Genomic DNA, 16,393 nt, shown 5'->3' on the forward strand with positions numbered 1-16,393 from the left:
CCCTTCTTGAAAGTGTTTATTTCTAGTGACTCCCTTCTCCCATTTGCCCTCCCTTCTAACATTCCCCTCGCTCCACTTGTCACCTCCTCTCCTACTTTCCTGTGGTGTATATAAATTTTCATATCAAATTTAGTGAGCATGTTATTCCCTCCTTCAGCCACACATGGGGAGAGTAGCTTTATTTTTTCCCCTGTCCCCTTCTCCCTTATTTCCTCCATTGAATAAGATTTTTCTTATCTCTTTTATGAGTTACAGCCTGCCCCATTCCATTACTCCCTTTCTCTTCCCGGAATTTTCTTCCTTCTCCCCTTTTTATTTTATTTATTTATTTATTTTTTGTGTGTGGATATCATCTCTTCTGATATAACACACCCTGTACTATCTATCTATCTATGTGTGTGTGCGTGCATGTGCGCGTGTATGTACAATCTCTCCAACTACCCAAATATTGAGAAAAGATTCAAGAGTTAAAAATATTTTCTTTCCATGTAGTAATGTAAACAGTTCAGCTTTAGAGAATCTTTTATGATTTTTCTTTTCTGTTTACCTTTTCATGCTTCTCTTGATTCTTATCTTGGGAATTCAAAATTTTAAATACAGATCTGGTCTTTTCCTCAACATGAAATCTTGAAAGTCGACTATATCACTGAATGACCATTTTTTCCCCTTGCAGTATTATATTCAGATTTGCTGGGTAGGTGATTCTTGGCTTCAATCCCAGTTCCTTTGACTTCTGAAATATCCCACTCCAAGCCCTTCGATCCCTTTAATGTTGAAGCTGCCAGATCCTGTGTTATCCTGATTGTATTTCCACAGTACTCAAATTGTTTCTTTCTAGCTGCTTGCAGTATTTTCTCCTTGACCTGGGAACTCTGAAATTTGGATGTATTCCTAGGAGTTTCTCTATTTGGTTCTCTTTCAGGAGGTGATCAGTGAATTCTTTCAATATTTATTTTGCTCTCTGATTCTAGAACATCAGGGCAGTTTTCCTTGATAATTTCATGGAAGATAATGTCTAGGCTCTTTTTTTGATCATGGCTTTCAGGTAGTCCAATAATTTTTAAATTATTTCTCCTGGATCTGTTTTCCAGGTCAGTTGTTTTTCCAGTGAGTTATTTCACATTATCTTGTATTTTTTCAAATTTTTGCTTTTGTTTACTAACTTCTTGGTTTAACTCATAGTCATTCGTTTCCCTGGACTCAGTTCTCTCTGTCAACAAATTATTTTCTTCAGTGAGTTTTTGAACCTTCTCCTCCATTTGGCTAATTCTGCTTTTTAAAACATCCTTCTCCTCGTTAGCTTTTTGGACCTCTTTTTCCAACTAGTTAGCCTCTTTTTAAAGCTGTTATTTTCCTCAGCATTTTTTTGGTTCTCCTTTAGTAAGCTGCTAACTTGTTTTTTAAGGTCTTCTGTTGCCTGAGCCCATTTTAAGTTCCCTTTGGAGGCAGAGGCCTTGACTTCCTCTAACAGTATGCCTTGTTCTTCCTCATCAGAAAGGATAGGGGAAGACACCTATTCTCCAAGGAAGTAACCTTCTATGGTCTTATTTTTTTTCCCTTTTTTGGGCATTTTCCCAGCCAGTTACTTAACTTCTGAGTTTCCTCCCCACAACCACCTTACCTCCAGTTCCACCAAGCTAGCACTTGGGGGCTGAAATTCAAATGAGCTGCTCCCAAGCCTCAGGGGCTTTCGAGTGGCAGCAGGGTGCCATTCAGTGTGAGATTAAGTTCGACTACTCAGGCAGGGGCAAGATCACCACACAGGGCTCAGTTCCCTCAGGGGGTTTACGAGGAGACCTTCAACAATGGATGTCGGCTACTGCCTACTTTGGGAGTCCATGTCTGCTGCTGCCTCCTGAGGGGGCCTCAGTTATGGGGACACCCCGCTCCCCTCTTGGCCAGCCGAAAAGACCCTCTCACTGACCTTTGGCACCTGTGGGTTGAGGGAACTGCGCTGCCACTAGAGATTCTGTCCCTGAAGCCTGCTTGGATCTGCTCCTCTTGGTGCCACGTGGCCAAGGCAGGGCTGGGCTCTGCTCCGTGTCTGGTGCACGACAGACCTTTCCCATCATTTTTTCAGGTCTCTCTGGAACAGAAATCTCCTCCACTCTGTTGTACTGTGCTTCTGCTGCTCTGGAATTTGTTGAGAGTTCTTCTTTACAGGTATTTTGTGGGCTCTGGGGTAAGAGCTAAGCATATGTGTATCTTTCTGCTCCACCATCTTGGCTCCTCCTGCACAGCAGAATCTTATGCATAGGTCAAGGCTAGCTGTGGAAATTTTTGCAGTCACATACCGTTTCATTTCTGTATGTGGCAAAGAAATCTTCAGAAGCACATCTAATGTACACAGGAACACTCCCAGGTACCTGGATTTTAATCAACTGCATTTATGAATGAATGCCAGAAAAATTTAGGAGGGTTTGTTGTCCCTGAGCATGGGAGAGAAACTGGGCTAAGGATTATATGGGATCCTCACCCAACTCCTTGGATGAGTACGATGATAAATGTATACTGTAATGGCCAGTATTGATATTGATTTCTTGCTTTGGTGCCTAATGAGATTTATTGTTCCTTCCAGAAAATATGGAACTGGCGTGTCAATAAATCTTGTTAGACACTCAAACAGAAAAATCAATATTTACCTAATTACCCCAAGGAGGGGCCATCTTCAGGTTAAAACCTAATATGCTGTCAGGACAAGGCTCAAACATTGTAAAAATTATCTATTAAGCATTGTTTTAATTTTAGTAAAATTCTAGATCACAAAGGAATATTAATAATTATTAAATATTATTTAAGTCTAGCATTTGGTTCTTTGTGGAATTACTTGAGTCATATAACAATAGTAATAAAAGTCAAGATTATTTTTTAAAAAATTCTCAAAAAAAACCCCGGTAGTATACCCTAGGTTTTGTGCAAAAACAGTTCTTTTGAATAGTTTTTAATAATTATCAATGGAAAATTTAAACCTACCTTTAAATTAAATTTGAATTAGAATATAGAGTACTTGAAACATTTGATTTAACCCTATTTTTTTCCTGTTATAAAATCTGTTTAGTTTTTATTAGGCTTTGCTTTAGTAAAATGCCAGTTAACTTTCATTTCTCTGTAGACCAATGAAGTTTATGGGGCAATTTAAATATTTGTTTGTTCAAAGAACACTTATTAGGCACCTACTATGTGCTAGACACAGTGATAGGCTCTTAGAGAGATATGGTCACAAATAAGACACTACCCTACTGCTAGTACTACAGTCAACCTTTGGATATTTATATCCAATTTTTTTAAAAAAATATTTTCACCCTGTAACTACAAATTACTATATTAAGAATAAGATAGAGGTTTTAAGAATTTTTCTTTTGGGGTGATATTAAGTCTCTTGTTTAACTTGATTGGTAAAAAGGTATATAAACTTTTATCCCTGGTAGATCATAAATCCTAGCAGTATTTATAAATTGAAGTTTTCCATTGCTGCATAAATATGGCATATGGAATACTTTTTCTGTCCCTTAGAATTTCCATCACTCTGGTTTTGATCTAGATGGAGAAAACTATGAAGAGAACCTATACTAAATTATGCCAATTCTGTTCTAACATTCATCTTTTGATCAACAAGATATAATTTGTGAATTTTTCTTTCTTCCTAAGTGAAAAATAATATTAACAGTTAATTATTGTATGTTACTTTGTGTATATATCAGGATACTTAAATTCTAAATGAATGAAATAGCATTTATTATGCACGTGGTAGTTGCATAGCATTGTTCTGAGCACAGAGTTAAGATAGCCTCCATTCTTAAAGCGATTATATCATAATGGAGAAGATACAAAGAAGGTTTTAGCTGTGAGTCAAATGGAAAGGTCAGGGAGTCTTAGGGTGCAGTGATAATGCATCATCTTTAATATCATTTTCACTTATAAAATCCTATCTCTTTCTAATATTGAATCATTTGGCAATGTCAGTAACTTTGGTGGCAAGTACTGATGGTAGAGTTGGGGAGGGTACTGCCACTCTCAGGGTTCCTGGTTTGAGCTTCCCATGAATGATAATTGACCAGAAGTTGGTATTGGTGGTAGTGAGGAAGGTGGGCCTCTTCCCCATAGTGATTTCTTCCTTCATTGATGAATATGTGGTTCAGGCTAGTAGGAATAGTGGTCTAGGTGTTTGGAGTTCAGAGTCCTGGGATATCTCCAATTGGGTTTTAGGGGAAGTAGTAATAGGGGTGGTGTTAGTTCCTTGACTTATCTAGGACATGCTACCTTCTGCCTCTACACTAGTACACCTTGCTACTTCTGCTAGGCTGGTGTGCTTGCCCTGTTGATGGCAGTTGCTGGGGGATGTCCAGTCCACAACTGGTGGAGATAACCAATTCTTTCTCTAACTCCTATAGCAAAGTATCGGAGAGGGGGAACAGGAATGAAATACCAATGTAGCTGTGTGCAAATTTTCTTTATGTGCTGTTTGGCGTGATGAATAGAAATCTTATTCTAATACATCAAAGCATCTGTAATCTCATCAAGGTGATATTCCCTCCAACGGTGCAGATCACAGTCAAGCCATGGGTCTCCATCTTGTGTGACTCTTGCTCATATTCTCCCACAAATATGCCACAAATCATGCCCCAAGCACAGAGTGATTAACAGGCCAACTAAAGGCTATTAGCCTTCTTTCTACTACTTGAATATTAATAGAACAATCTAGCTGTCCATCAGTTATCCTCCCTTTTATTATTTTGTGGTTAGTTTATTAAAAATATTTTTTGTGATGCCTTCACTTTTTAATTAATCATTTTTTTCATTCATTTACAAACTTTTCCCTAGTATCTCTCCATTTTTCACCAGCTACTCTGCCTTTTTCAGTTCCATGCAACATCATAGGGCTCTCCCTGATGCATCTTCCTGCCCCCTCTTTTGAGCTTTTTTTTATATGTTGTTTTCCCCCATTAGACTATAAGCTCCTTGAGGATGAGGACTGTCTTTTTAAAATTTGTATCTCCAGCACTCAGCAGAGTGTCTGGCATGTGGTAAATGTTTAATAAATATTTCATTGAACTAAATTGAGAAATGGCCTTCTGTGCTCCTTAGTTACGCTTCCCTTGTAACGAAGATGAAAAAAGGAAAAAATAGGAAAGAAGTTTGGAAAAATACAATATCTTTCTGATAGTAAATTCCAGGACTATGAATACTCCCTCCTCCTCCCCCAACACCCCTACCATCTGCAATGAAATGAAGGAGGTACATTTTCTCAACTTTTTTCATCATTGAGCTTGGTCATCATAACTGAATTTCATTTCGTTCTTTTAATTGACATTGATTTTGCATCAGTTCATATAATTCTTTCCATGCCTTCTTGAATTCTTCATATTTGTTGTTTTATATGGTGTGTAGGATCATAGGTTTAGAGCTTGAAGGAATTTAAACCCCATCTAATACAACAGTTTCATTTTATAGATAAAGAAACAGGTCTAGCAAAGACCCTTGGATTTTCCCAAAGTCATATACTTACTTAGTAGCAGTCTGTAATATTCTATTACATTTATGTTCCACAATTTGTTTAGCCATGCCCTATAGCTACTTACCTCTACTTGATTTATATGTCTTGGCTGCCAAAAAAAAAAAATACTTAAGAAGCAAAAATGATCTTTCTGTGCTTATGCTTCTTAAAGGCTTTTAGCATAAATTTGCATAAACATGACTTGGTCTTATTAAATATTTTTTGTTATATTGTGCAATTTTACTCTTTTAGTTTAAATTTGTATGTTGATATTCATTAGTAATAATAGTCTATATTTCCCTTTCTTTACTTTATCCCTTTATGATTTAGGGATTAAAACCAAAAGAGCTGGGTAGGTATTTTCTTGCTCAGTTATTAAGGATAATTTGTGTAGCATAGATATTAGTTGATTCTTAAATTTTTAAATTGAACTTACCTATAAATTTATAGCAGGTTTTTTTTCCTTTTGTGGTTCTTTTGTGGCCTGTTCAATTTTATATTCTGTGATTGGATTGTTTAAGATTTATATTCTAGTTTCAATTAATTTGGGTGTTTTATATTTTTATAGTCAATTATCAATTTCCTTAAAATTTTTCATTTTGTTGTCTGGTTTGAGGAATCAGAAATAAAACCAAGAGTTTAGAGGAATGACAGTGCTTTTAAATAGAAATACAGAATTTTGAAAATGGGATTGGTTTGACAGAAAAGGTAATGAGTTTTGCTTTGGACATGTTGGGTTTGAGATGGATATTTGACTTTCAGTTTGTAATATTCCAATGATTCAGAATTGAACCCGTGGGTAGAGACTGGGCTGAAGGTATACATATAGGAGTCATCAGCATGGATATATGATAATTAAACTCATGGGAGATGATGAAGATATGAGAGAGTATTTACAGAGAGTTAGAGAATATTTAGAGATTAGAAGACCAGAAACAGAGCCTTAGGAACATACACAGTAAGGTGTGACATTGGCAATTCACCAGCAAAGAAGACCTAGAAGGAGTGGTTGGACAAGTAGGAGGAAAGTAAGGAGAGAGCAGTGTCATTAAAACCCAGAGCAGAGAGAGTATCTAGAAGGAGAGTGGGTGATTAATAGGGTCAAATGCAACAGATAAGTCAGAAAGGATGAGGACTAAAAAGAAGGCCATCAAATGTAACAACCAGGAGATGATGTATGACTTTGGAGAGAGCAGTTTCTATCAGATTATGAAGTTGTAAACTACATTGCAAAGGGCTGAGATTAGGTGAGTGAGAGGAGAGAAGTGAAGATAGAAGTATAGAGATCTTTTTCTAGGAGTTTGGATGAAGAAAGGAGAAGAAATATAGGATGATCAGTTCAAAGTAGGCTTTAGTGGAACCTTTTTTTAAGGTTGGGGAGGTGTGTACATGTTTAAAGGTAATGAACCAGGGAGAAATTGAAGATTAGAGACAGAGATAATAAATGGTTGAAGGGGCCATCTTGTGAAGAACATGGAAAGAGACAGGATCACAGGCACTAGCAGAGGGGTTGACCTTGGTAAGATCAAGAAGGATCTCCCTTTGTCAAAAACTAGAGGGAAATGATGAGAGGATGGGGAATGATGTCAAGGGTTTTTTTTTGTTGTTTTGTTTTGTTTTTTTGTTTTTGCAATGAAGAGGAGCAAAGAGAGCCTGCATCAAAATTCTTAAAGCTTCCAACTGAAACAATTTGAATATTTTATTTTATTTTATTTTTTTATTTTTAAAATTTATTTATTTAACTTTTAACATTCATTTCCACAAAATTTTGGATTCCAGATTTTCTCCCCCCTTGTCCCCTCCCCCCACCCCAAAACACCGAGCATTCCAATTGCCCCCATCACCAATCTGCTCTCTCCTCTATCATCCCTTTCTGCCCTTGTCTCCATCCTCTCCTCTGTCCTGTAGGGCCAAATAACTTTCTATACCCCTTTACCTGAATTTCTTATTTCCTAGTGGCAAGAGTAGTACTCGACAGTTGTTCCTAAAACTTTGAGTTCCAACTTCTTTTCCTCCCTCCCTCCCCACCCCCTCCTTTTGGAAGGCAAGCAATTCAATATAGGCCAAATCTGTGTAATTTTTGCAAATGACTTCCATAATAGTCGTGTTGTATAAGACTAACTATATTTCCCTCCATCCTATCCTTCCCCCAATTACTTCTATTCTCTCTTTTGATCCTGTCCCTTCCCATGAGTGTCGACCTCAAATTGCTCCCTCCTCCTCAGGCTCTCCCTTCCTTCATCCCCCCCACTCTGCTTATCCCCTTACCCCCCACTTTCCTGTATTGTAAGATAGGTTTTCATACCAAAATGAGTGTGCATTTTATTCCTTCCTTTAGTGGAATGTGATGAGAGTAAACTTCATGTTTTTCTCTCGCCTCCCCTCTTTATCCCTCCACTAATAAGTCTTTTGCTTGCCTCTTTTATGAGAGATAATTTGCCCCATTCCATTTCTCCCTTTCTCCTCCCATATATTTCTCTCTCACTGCTTGATTTCATTTTTTTAAGATATGATCCCATCCTCTTCAATTCACTCTGTGCACTCTGTCTCTATGTGTGTGTGCATGTGCGTGTTCGTGTGTGTGTGTGTGTAATCCCACCCAGTACCCAGATACTGAAAAGTTTCAAGAGTTACAAATATTGTCTTTCCATGTAGGAATGTAAACAGTTTAACTTTAGTAAGTCTGTTATGACTTCTCTTTGCTGTTTACCTTTTCATGCTTCTCTTCATTCTTGTGTTTGAAAGTCAAATTTTCTTTTCAGCTCTGGTCTTTTCATCCAGAATGCTTGAAAGTCCTCAATTTCCTTGAAAGACCAATTTTTCCCCTGAAGTACTATACTCAGTTTTGCTGGGTAGGTGATTCTTGGTTTTAGTCCTAGTTCCTTTGACTTCTGGAATATCCTATTCCATGCCCTTCGATCCCTTAATGTAGAAGCTGCTAGATCTTGTGTTATCCTGATTGTATTTCCACAGTACTTGAATTGTTTCTTTCTAGCTGCTTACAATATTTTCTCCTTGACCTGGGAACTCTGGAATTTGGCCACAATGTTCCTAGGAGTTTCTCTTTTTGGATCTCTTTCAGGTGGTGATTGGTGGATTCCTTGAATGCTTATTTTGCCCTCTGGTTCTAGAATCTCAGGGCAGTTTTCCTTGATAATTTCATGAAAGATGATGTCTAGGCTCTTTTTTTTGATCATGGCTTTCAGGTAGTCCCATAATTTTTAAATTGTCTCTCCTGGATCTATTCTCCAGGTCAGTTGTTTTTCCAGTGAGATATTTCACATTATCTTCCATGTTTTCATTCTTGTGGTTTTGTTTTGTGATTTCTTGGTTTCTCATAAAGCCATTAGCCTCCATCTGTTCCATTCTGATTTTTAAAGAACTATTTTCTTCAGTGAGCTTTTGAACCTCCTTTTCCATTTGGCTAATTCTGTTTTTTAAAGCATTCTTCTCCTCATTGGCTTTTTGAACCTCTTTTGCCAATTGAGTTAGCCTATTTTTCAAGGTGTTATTTTCTTCAGCATTTTTTTGGGTCTCCTTTAGCAGGGTGTTTACTTGTTTTTCATGCTTTTCTTGCATGTCTCTCATTGCTCTTCCCAGTTGTCCCTCCCCCTCTCTAACTTGATTTTCAAAATCCTTTTTGAACTCTTCCATGACCTGAGCCCATTGAGTGGGCTGGGATACAGAAGCCTTGACTTCTGTTTCTTTCCCTGATGGTAAGCATTGTTCTTCTTCATCAGAAAGGAAGGGAGGAAATACCTGTTCACCAAGAAAGTAACCTTCTATAGTCTTATTTTTTTTCCCTTTTCTGGGCATTTTCCCAGCCAATGACTTGCCTTCTGAATAATCAGTTCACACCCACTTGGCCTCCAGATCCTCCCAGCCAGCACTTGGCGTCTGAGATTCAAATGCTGCTTCCCAGCCTCAGGGCTTTGGGCAGGGGCAGGGCTGCTATTCAGTGTGAGATCAAGTTCAGGTGCTCAGGTGGGGGCAGGGCCGCCTCACAGGCTCAGTTCCCTCAGGGGGTTTATGCAGAGACCTTCAACAATGGATGCAGGCTCCTGCCTGCTTGGGGAGCCCTGGTCTGCTCCTGCCTCCGCTGCTGCCTCCCGAGGGGGCCTGAGTTATGGGGGTACCCCACTCCCCTCTCGACCCGCCAAAGAGACCCTCTCACTGACCCCCATCACCTGTGGGTGGAGGGACTCATGTGGCCGCTGGAGATTCTGTCCCTGAAGCCTGCTTGGATCTGCTCCTCTCGGCGCTGTGCAGTCGAGGCAGGGCTGGGCTCCACTCCAGGTCTGCAGCGCGAAGGACCTTTTGCAAGAGGTTTTCAGGCTCTCTGGAACAGAAATCTGGTCCACTCCGTTGTTCTGTGGCTTCTGCTGCTCCAGAATTTGTTGGCAGTTCTTTTTTACAGATATTTTATGGGCTGTGGGTTCGGAGCTACCATATGTGCGTGTGTCTACTCCGCCATCTTGGCTCCGGCCCCAATTTGAATAATTTAAAACAAGATTTAAATGGAAAACAAGTTGATAGTGATCTATTCTAGTCACTCCCCTTTTCTCATCCTACATTTATTATATACATATTTAGCTATGTGAGAAACACTTAAGTGGATCTTATCCATGCATGCAGGATCCCAAGGTGCTTTTATAACTTGACTTTTTCAGAAAAATTGCTGTGGGTACTGGAGCTATGAGGTCTGATACTCTTTCTGTTTCATTGTGGAATGGAGCCCAAGGTGATGTAATAACATGAGCTTTGTAATAGCCTTGCACTGGATTAATTTAAAAAAAAAGGTTCTCAGTACTACAATAGTACATATGTGGCCAGCTGAAATGTGTTCTCATGGCAGAAATATGTACTTTTGGTACATATATTAACAAGAAAGAGAAGCTGGAGAGCTGCAGACTATAGAGAGTTTCTTGTAGAACCAATTTTTATGTTTGAACCATAAGTATTACAGAGGAATCTTTACATACAAATTAGATGAAAAACACTTAATTCCATTATTGTAATGTCTTTTTAATTAGTTAAGTTGTCTCTGTTGTGGTAGCTCTGATTGTATACTTCGCTGAAATTTTGAATATTTGAAGTTTAACACAATAGAGAAAGGCACTGTTAATATATAAAATCTAAGATAAGGACATATCTTTGTCTTAATAGTTTTAATAAGTGTGACAATATTTAGCTTTAACTTTTTGGGGATATGTCTTTATTCATTTGAATAAAAGACTCAGGTGGTATATTCCACATGACTAGTACTATCTCATTTTCTTTGCACATTGACAGATTTCTGGCCCACTTTTGTCTAAAAAAATTGGAAGTTGAGAAAAATGAATTTCTCATGTGTTTTATGTTCTTATTGGTAAATTGAGGTATGCAGCAAGCAGATAGTAGATTTGGCCCAGAAATAAGCCAACAATTCTAAGTCTTTCATTCAAGTCAAGGCTGATAGAGTCCTTATGGAGCTGCCCCCAGTCCAAATATTCTAGCTTCATTATAGACCCCCTCCTCAAAGCCCATTGTATCTACCTAGTCCCACTCCCCAGTGTCCTATTTTCTTCATATATTCCTCAGTACTCACCAGAACAACAGGTGTGTCCCTGAAACTCAGTTCCTACAGAAACAGCAGGCATTAGAACCCAGCCATTGCCTCTACCTAAGCACTACCCCCAGACCCCTCCCCACAGAAACAGGTATGGTCTTGTGCCCAACCACATCCGCATCATCCATTTAGCCCAAGACAGGACCACAATACCTAAATATCCATCTTCACCAGGCAGTACCACAATAGCTAGCCAATCAGAAGACAGCACCATGAGGATATAGAGCAGGATGCTTGGCCATCAAACTGTAGAAGAGGATAGTCCCTGCTTAGTAATAGTGAAGAACTGACCTAAAATGAACTTATGACCTAGAGAGGCTTATTATAATATCATTACCATATATACATACTCCCCTAACTGTATGCATTATGGGTAACCACATGCACAGTTCCGCTGAGGCAGACCCCTCCTCCATTACCTAATCCCTTAGCAAACTCCTCCTGCCTTTTTAATATCAATCATATGCCTATATTCAATGTAAATTTTGATTGTGTAATCACCATCATATTCTTTGTAAAATTGTGTGTCTTGCCTTACTGAAGTGGCTAAATTCCTGTAAGGGACTTAACCACTTGCCAGAGTGTGTAACCTCAAAACTACAATAAATCTTTCCAACTGGCTTGGAGTAGACCAGAGTCTTTGAAGTTCTTTAGTGAAGTCCCACTGCAGCTCTGCATGAACTTCATCAAAGACTATCATAGATTGGTCAGATGTTTGAATAAAATCACTTTCTTCACCTACTTCTGTGCATCATGCTGTTCTATATGGGTTTAGTAAAACGTTAAAGCAATATTTATAGAATTATAGGATTAAAGAACTAGAGCTAGAAAGGCTTCCTAGTCCATCTAGTCCAGTCCTCTCATTTTACAAATGTGGAAACTGAGGTCCATGGATGTTAAATGACTTGCCCAAATGTACACAGGCAACCAGCCTCAGAGACAGGATTTGAACCTGGGGCCTCTGACTCCAAGGTCATTGAATGCTCTTCCCACTGTCCCAAGTAAATTTCTCTATGATGACAGTGATTAGGATGAAGATTCAGCATCAATTTTTACTGTTTCCTAATATTTCCAAAGTTGTATCAGATCAGTTGTTACTACAATTACTGGAATATAATTTTGGATTTTGAATTTTCCTAATTACAGAAGAAAGTTACCTTGCTCACCTGGATTCCTTGTCATTTTTTAGCAGATGTACAGAATCATAGGATTTCAGAGGTAGAAGAATTTGGGAGGCCATCTTATCTGACTGTACCAGTAAAAGAATTCTCACTATAGTACAACCAGTAAGTGGTCATCCAACCATCTCTTGCAGATCTCCAGTGAGGGAGAGTCCATTGCCACCCAAGGAGGCCCCTTCCACTTTTTTTTATAATTCTTAATTTTTAGGAAATTTTTCCTTCGTAGCAAGTTGCTGGAAACATTGTCTCTTAGTGTACCAAAGATACTGGTATTCTCATTATTTGATCTTTGGGAACCATAAAGCTGTGACCTTAGAGTGACAAAACCAAAACAAAATGAAACATTTTTTTTCTTCTGTCACATGAGTTAGGGAGAGGATGGAAATCTTGTGAGAGGTGAGAATGAAGCAACACACTTGAGAGAAGATGGAATGCATCTTCTCTCAGATGGGAGAGATGGGCAGGGTTCAGGGGCAGAGCTTCTGTGGGCATCCACTGCCCCAGCATTGCTGTTACCATATCTGGGGGTTGGGGTAGAAAGATGTTAAACTAGGTAGAAGTCACCTGGGTCTGATGGAGGAGGTATTGTAGCTCTGTATTTTCTGAAAAACTTGGAGGTCATGCTTCCTATTTCTCCTTCTTATTCCTTTTCTCTCTCTACCAGGGAGAATGTGTATCCATTCTAAATTTCTTTAAAGTTTTCATCTTTTTAATGACTTTCTCATTACTGTTGACTTAGTTTCTAAAAAGTTGGTATTAAGATAAAACTGTGGTTAAACCAAAAGCCTTATTGGTCTGAAAGTATTTCCTTTTATGAAAGTCATTTAAGAGTGAGATTATCATTGGGTGCACAGAAAGAAGAAAAATATTTTTTGTTTTATTACGGTGTCTGGGACTTGAATAATTTTATTTTTATTTATAGCATTTTGTCGGATTCCCTAAAAGCAGAGAGAAAAATTCTTTGGGACCTTTAATGTATTCTCCTGGTCAAGAAATGATGATAACTATGATACAACTATTGTAACCCCCTATTCTTATCCTATTTCTGAATGCTGATAATGCTACTATTGTTCCTTGTCAGGATTATCAACTGTTATCCCATTTCATTAATTTGAATTGTCTTAATCACCGGCTCTCAGAATTGGAAGAAATTCCATAGACCATCTAGATCATTCCAGATGTAAGCCAGAATCCTCTCTTCCACATACCTTGGAAATGTCCATCCAACCTGAGGCTGAAGGCCTCCTGTAAGGAGGCTGCCACTACTTTCTGGTGTGGCCCATTCTACTTTTGGATTTCTCTAATTGCATGAATCTGTTTTACATCAAATGCCGTAGAGTTGAGATTTGAATTTATGCCTTTTGACTCCAAATTCAGTGTGCTGCCCACTACATAATACTTCTACATTCCCCTCTAATACATTTCAGTACAAAATAATATAAACTTTAATGCTGCTAAAGGCTGCCATCAGCTTTCTACAGTCATTTTTACTATGTTTTCTACTTTTTTGAGACATCCCTTGGAAATATCTTGAGTACAGGTCTGGCAGTGTACTGAATGTCTCTCTCTCTCTCTCCTAGAGACCTGTCTACCTAAGATCCAAAGATTTCATCAGTAAAATATTAGCCCCAGGTTGATTAAGTTTTCAACTAAAGTAATTCATGAAGATCACTTACCAAGGCAGCTTTCCCAAGCTTTTTCAGTCTCCACAACCTTGGCTTTCTGTAAACCTTACTGTGCCTCCTGTTCAGCTTCAAAGCACATAAGTTCTAGTTTTTCCATGCATATGCACATAAGAAATTAAGTTGATCAATTTCTATATGATAATATTGTTATTTACCAGCTATTCCCCATCTTCTCGTATCCTCAGGGATAACCTACTCTAGATTGAGAATATTTGTACTAGGTCATAGAAGATTAAATGATAGATCCTTGAAGAATAGGAGGTAGCCTTTAAAAAAACAACTGAGATTTTAATACTTGATGTATTGCAGAAGGTTCAATTGATTATGACATGTTGAAAAGAAGGGAGTGTCTTCTGTCTTTCAGTTTGCTGTAAAACAGTATATTAGAAATTCAACTTTCTCAACTTTAACTGTTAAATTTTTTAAAAAAATTCTACAATATTTTTTCATTTCTTAATAACGTTTTTCATCACCCACGTGGGATCAGTATACTTTGAGGATTTCTCATAGTTTTGCATTCTAGGTCAATTCAATCTCACCAAAGAAGAGCATCTCCTGTTGTTTAGCAGCTTCTGAAATTCTGTTGTTCTGGGAATGATTTAATTTTGATATTAAACAAAATATAATTAAAAAGACAGATTGTTTTAAAAAACAACAAAGCAATAATTCATGCATTCCAAAGGCAGCTTTTTTTTTTAGTGGTGCTCCACAGGCACTGTGCTACTGTTATGTATACTAGAAGCAACTGATGTTTATTTAATTCCATTTTTAAATTGAAGGCATATTCAGGGGAGAGAAAAAGCAGAAGGGTAGTACCAAAGCCAATAGAGGCGTTGAGTTTCAAGAATTTCAAGGACAGGAGATAGTAATGTCAAATTCCAAAAAGTGATGATGGTGATGGTGATAGCTAACACTTACATAGCACTTACTGTGTGTCAGGTACTGTGCTAAGTGCTTTATAATTTTTGTCTCGTTTGATCCGTGCAACAACCTTGTGAGACAAATGCTATTATTATCCTCATTTTACAGATGAAGAAACTGAAGCAAACAGGGATTAAGTGATTTGCCCAGGGTCACATGGCTAGTAAGTGTCTGAGGCTGGTTTTGAGCTGAGGTCTTCCTGACTCTAGGCCAGGTAATCTGTTCACTGTGACACCTAGCTGCCCTCTCCTGAGAGAGAGAGAGAGAGAGAGAGAGAGAGAGAGAGAGAGAGAGAGAGAGAGAGAGAGAGAGAAGCAGAGAGGTACAGAGAGACAGAGAAAAAAGAAAAATTAGGAAAGAAAGAGGAAGAAAGAAAGAAAAGAAGGAAGGAAGGAAGAAGACTTAGCAATGACCCTTTGTCTAGTTAAACAAGACTTAGAATACTATATTCACTTCTCGTTTTGCTTGACTCTAGATGTCAGAACCAGGATGAATGGATAGAAATTACAGATGACAATTTAGCTTCTAAGTAAGAAAGAATTTCCTAACAGTTAAACTATCCAGACGTAGACTCAGCTGCCTCAGGAAGTAATGGTTTTTCCCCTTTTCACTGGAGGTCTTCAGTCAAAGTCTGGATGACCCCTTGTCAGGAATGTTACAGAGGTGATTTCCATGCAGGTATGGGATTTGGTTTAGATGAGCTGTGTTCGCTCCTGGTTTTGAGATTCTTTAATTCTATTTTGCATCATTCCTTCTTTTTCTTCCTTTCATTTTCATAGATAATCCTTATGTTCATATTGTTTTGATGCAATAGTTCCCAAGTCTAGGTGATTGATTTTTAAATTTTTCTCATTCTTTTTTTTTTCATTCATTCAGGCTACTGGCATTGAGGAACTTGCGCTTCCCTGGTTGATGTCAAGAAAGAACTTCACTAAACCAACAGTCACGCTTCTTGACCTTTGCTATGGGAAAATGGACAATTTAAATTTACAATATGTGGTAAGAATTGTTAAGCACACTGCATGCTTTTCCTCATTCTCACATTTTATGACTAGAAGATGAAGGCATTCGTTAAAATCTGAGATCCCACCCAGTAACATATTAATATTCTTTTTATTTAATATCATTCACCATTTGTATGTTACTACCGTGAAAATAGAAAAGGCAGTGTTGCAGTGAGGATAGGGAACTAACCTTGGAGCCAGGAAGATATGTATTCAAGTTCAAACCCTGACAAATCCCAATTGAGTGATCATGCAGCAGTCACTTATCTCAGTGTTTGAGGCAAGTCTCCAAGACTCATACATGAGCTGCTGATCTTGCTTTGGTGAGAGAATTTCAATTTTTGAATGAAAACCCTAATTAAATCATAGATGTAGCCTCTCCCTCACCTTCAAATAGCCATTCTTAAAATGGTTTGTGATTTTCTTAATGGGGTGTTTCTTCCATTGATAAATATCAAAACCTTTCAGTGTTCTTTCAGCCCTTAGAAACCTCCTCTTCG

The 16,393-nt window shown here is 38.2% G+C and overlaps 1 protein-coding gene across 13 annotated transcripts in view; it reads left to right on the forward strand.

Annotated features, from left to right (window-relative positions):
* LOC140496935 (uncharacterized) overlaps window positions 1–16,393 on the forward strand; it is a 325,087-nt gene that overhangs the window by 113,252 nt on the left and 195,442 nt on the right. For all 13 annotated transcript variants that reach the window (XR_011964454.1, XM_072597351.1, XM_072597350.1 and 10 more), the window contains one exon: window positions 15,766–15,888. Coding sequence is in view for 12 of the 13 variants with exons in the window: in XM_072597351.1 (XP_072453452.1) it covers window positions 15,766–15,888 (123 nt within the window). In the remaining variant the exon portion in view is untranslated. The remainder of the gene's footprint in view (window positions 1–15,765; window positions 15,889–16,393) is intronic.

Source organism: Notamacropus eugenii, chromosome 3 (genome assembly GCF_028372415.1).
Source record: "Notamacropus eugenii isolate mMacEug1 chromosome 3, mMacEug1.pri_v2, whole genome shotgun sequence".
Taxonomy (NCBI): Eukaryota; Metazoa; Chordata; class Mammalia; order Diprotodontia; family Macropodidae; genus Notamacropus; species Notamacropus eugenii.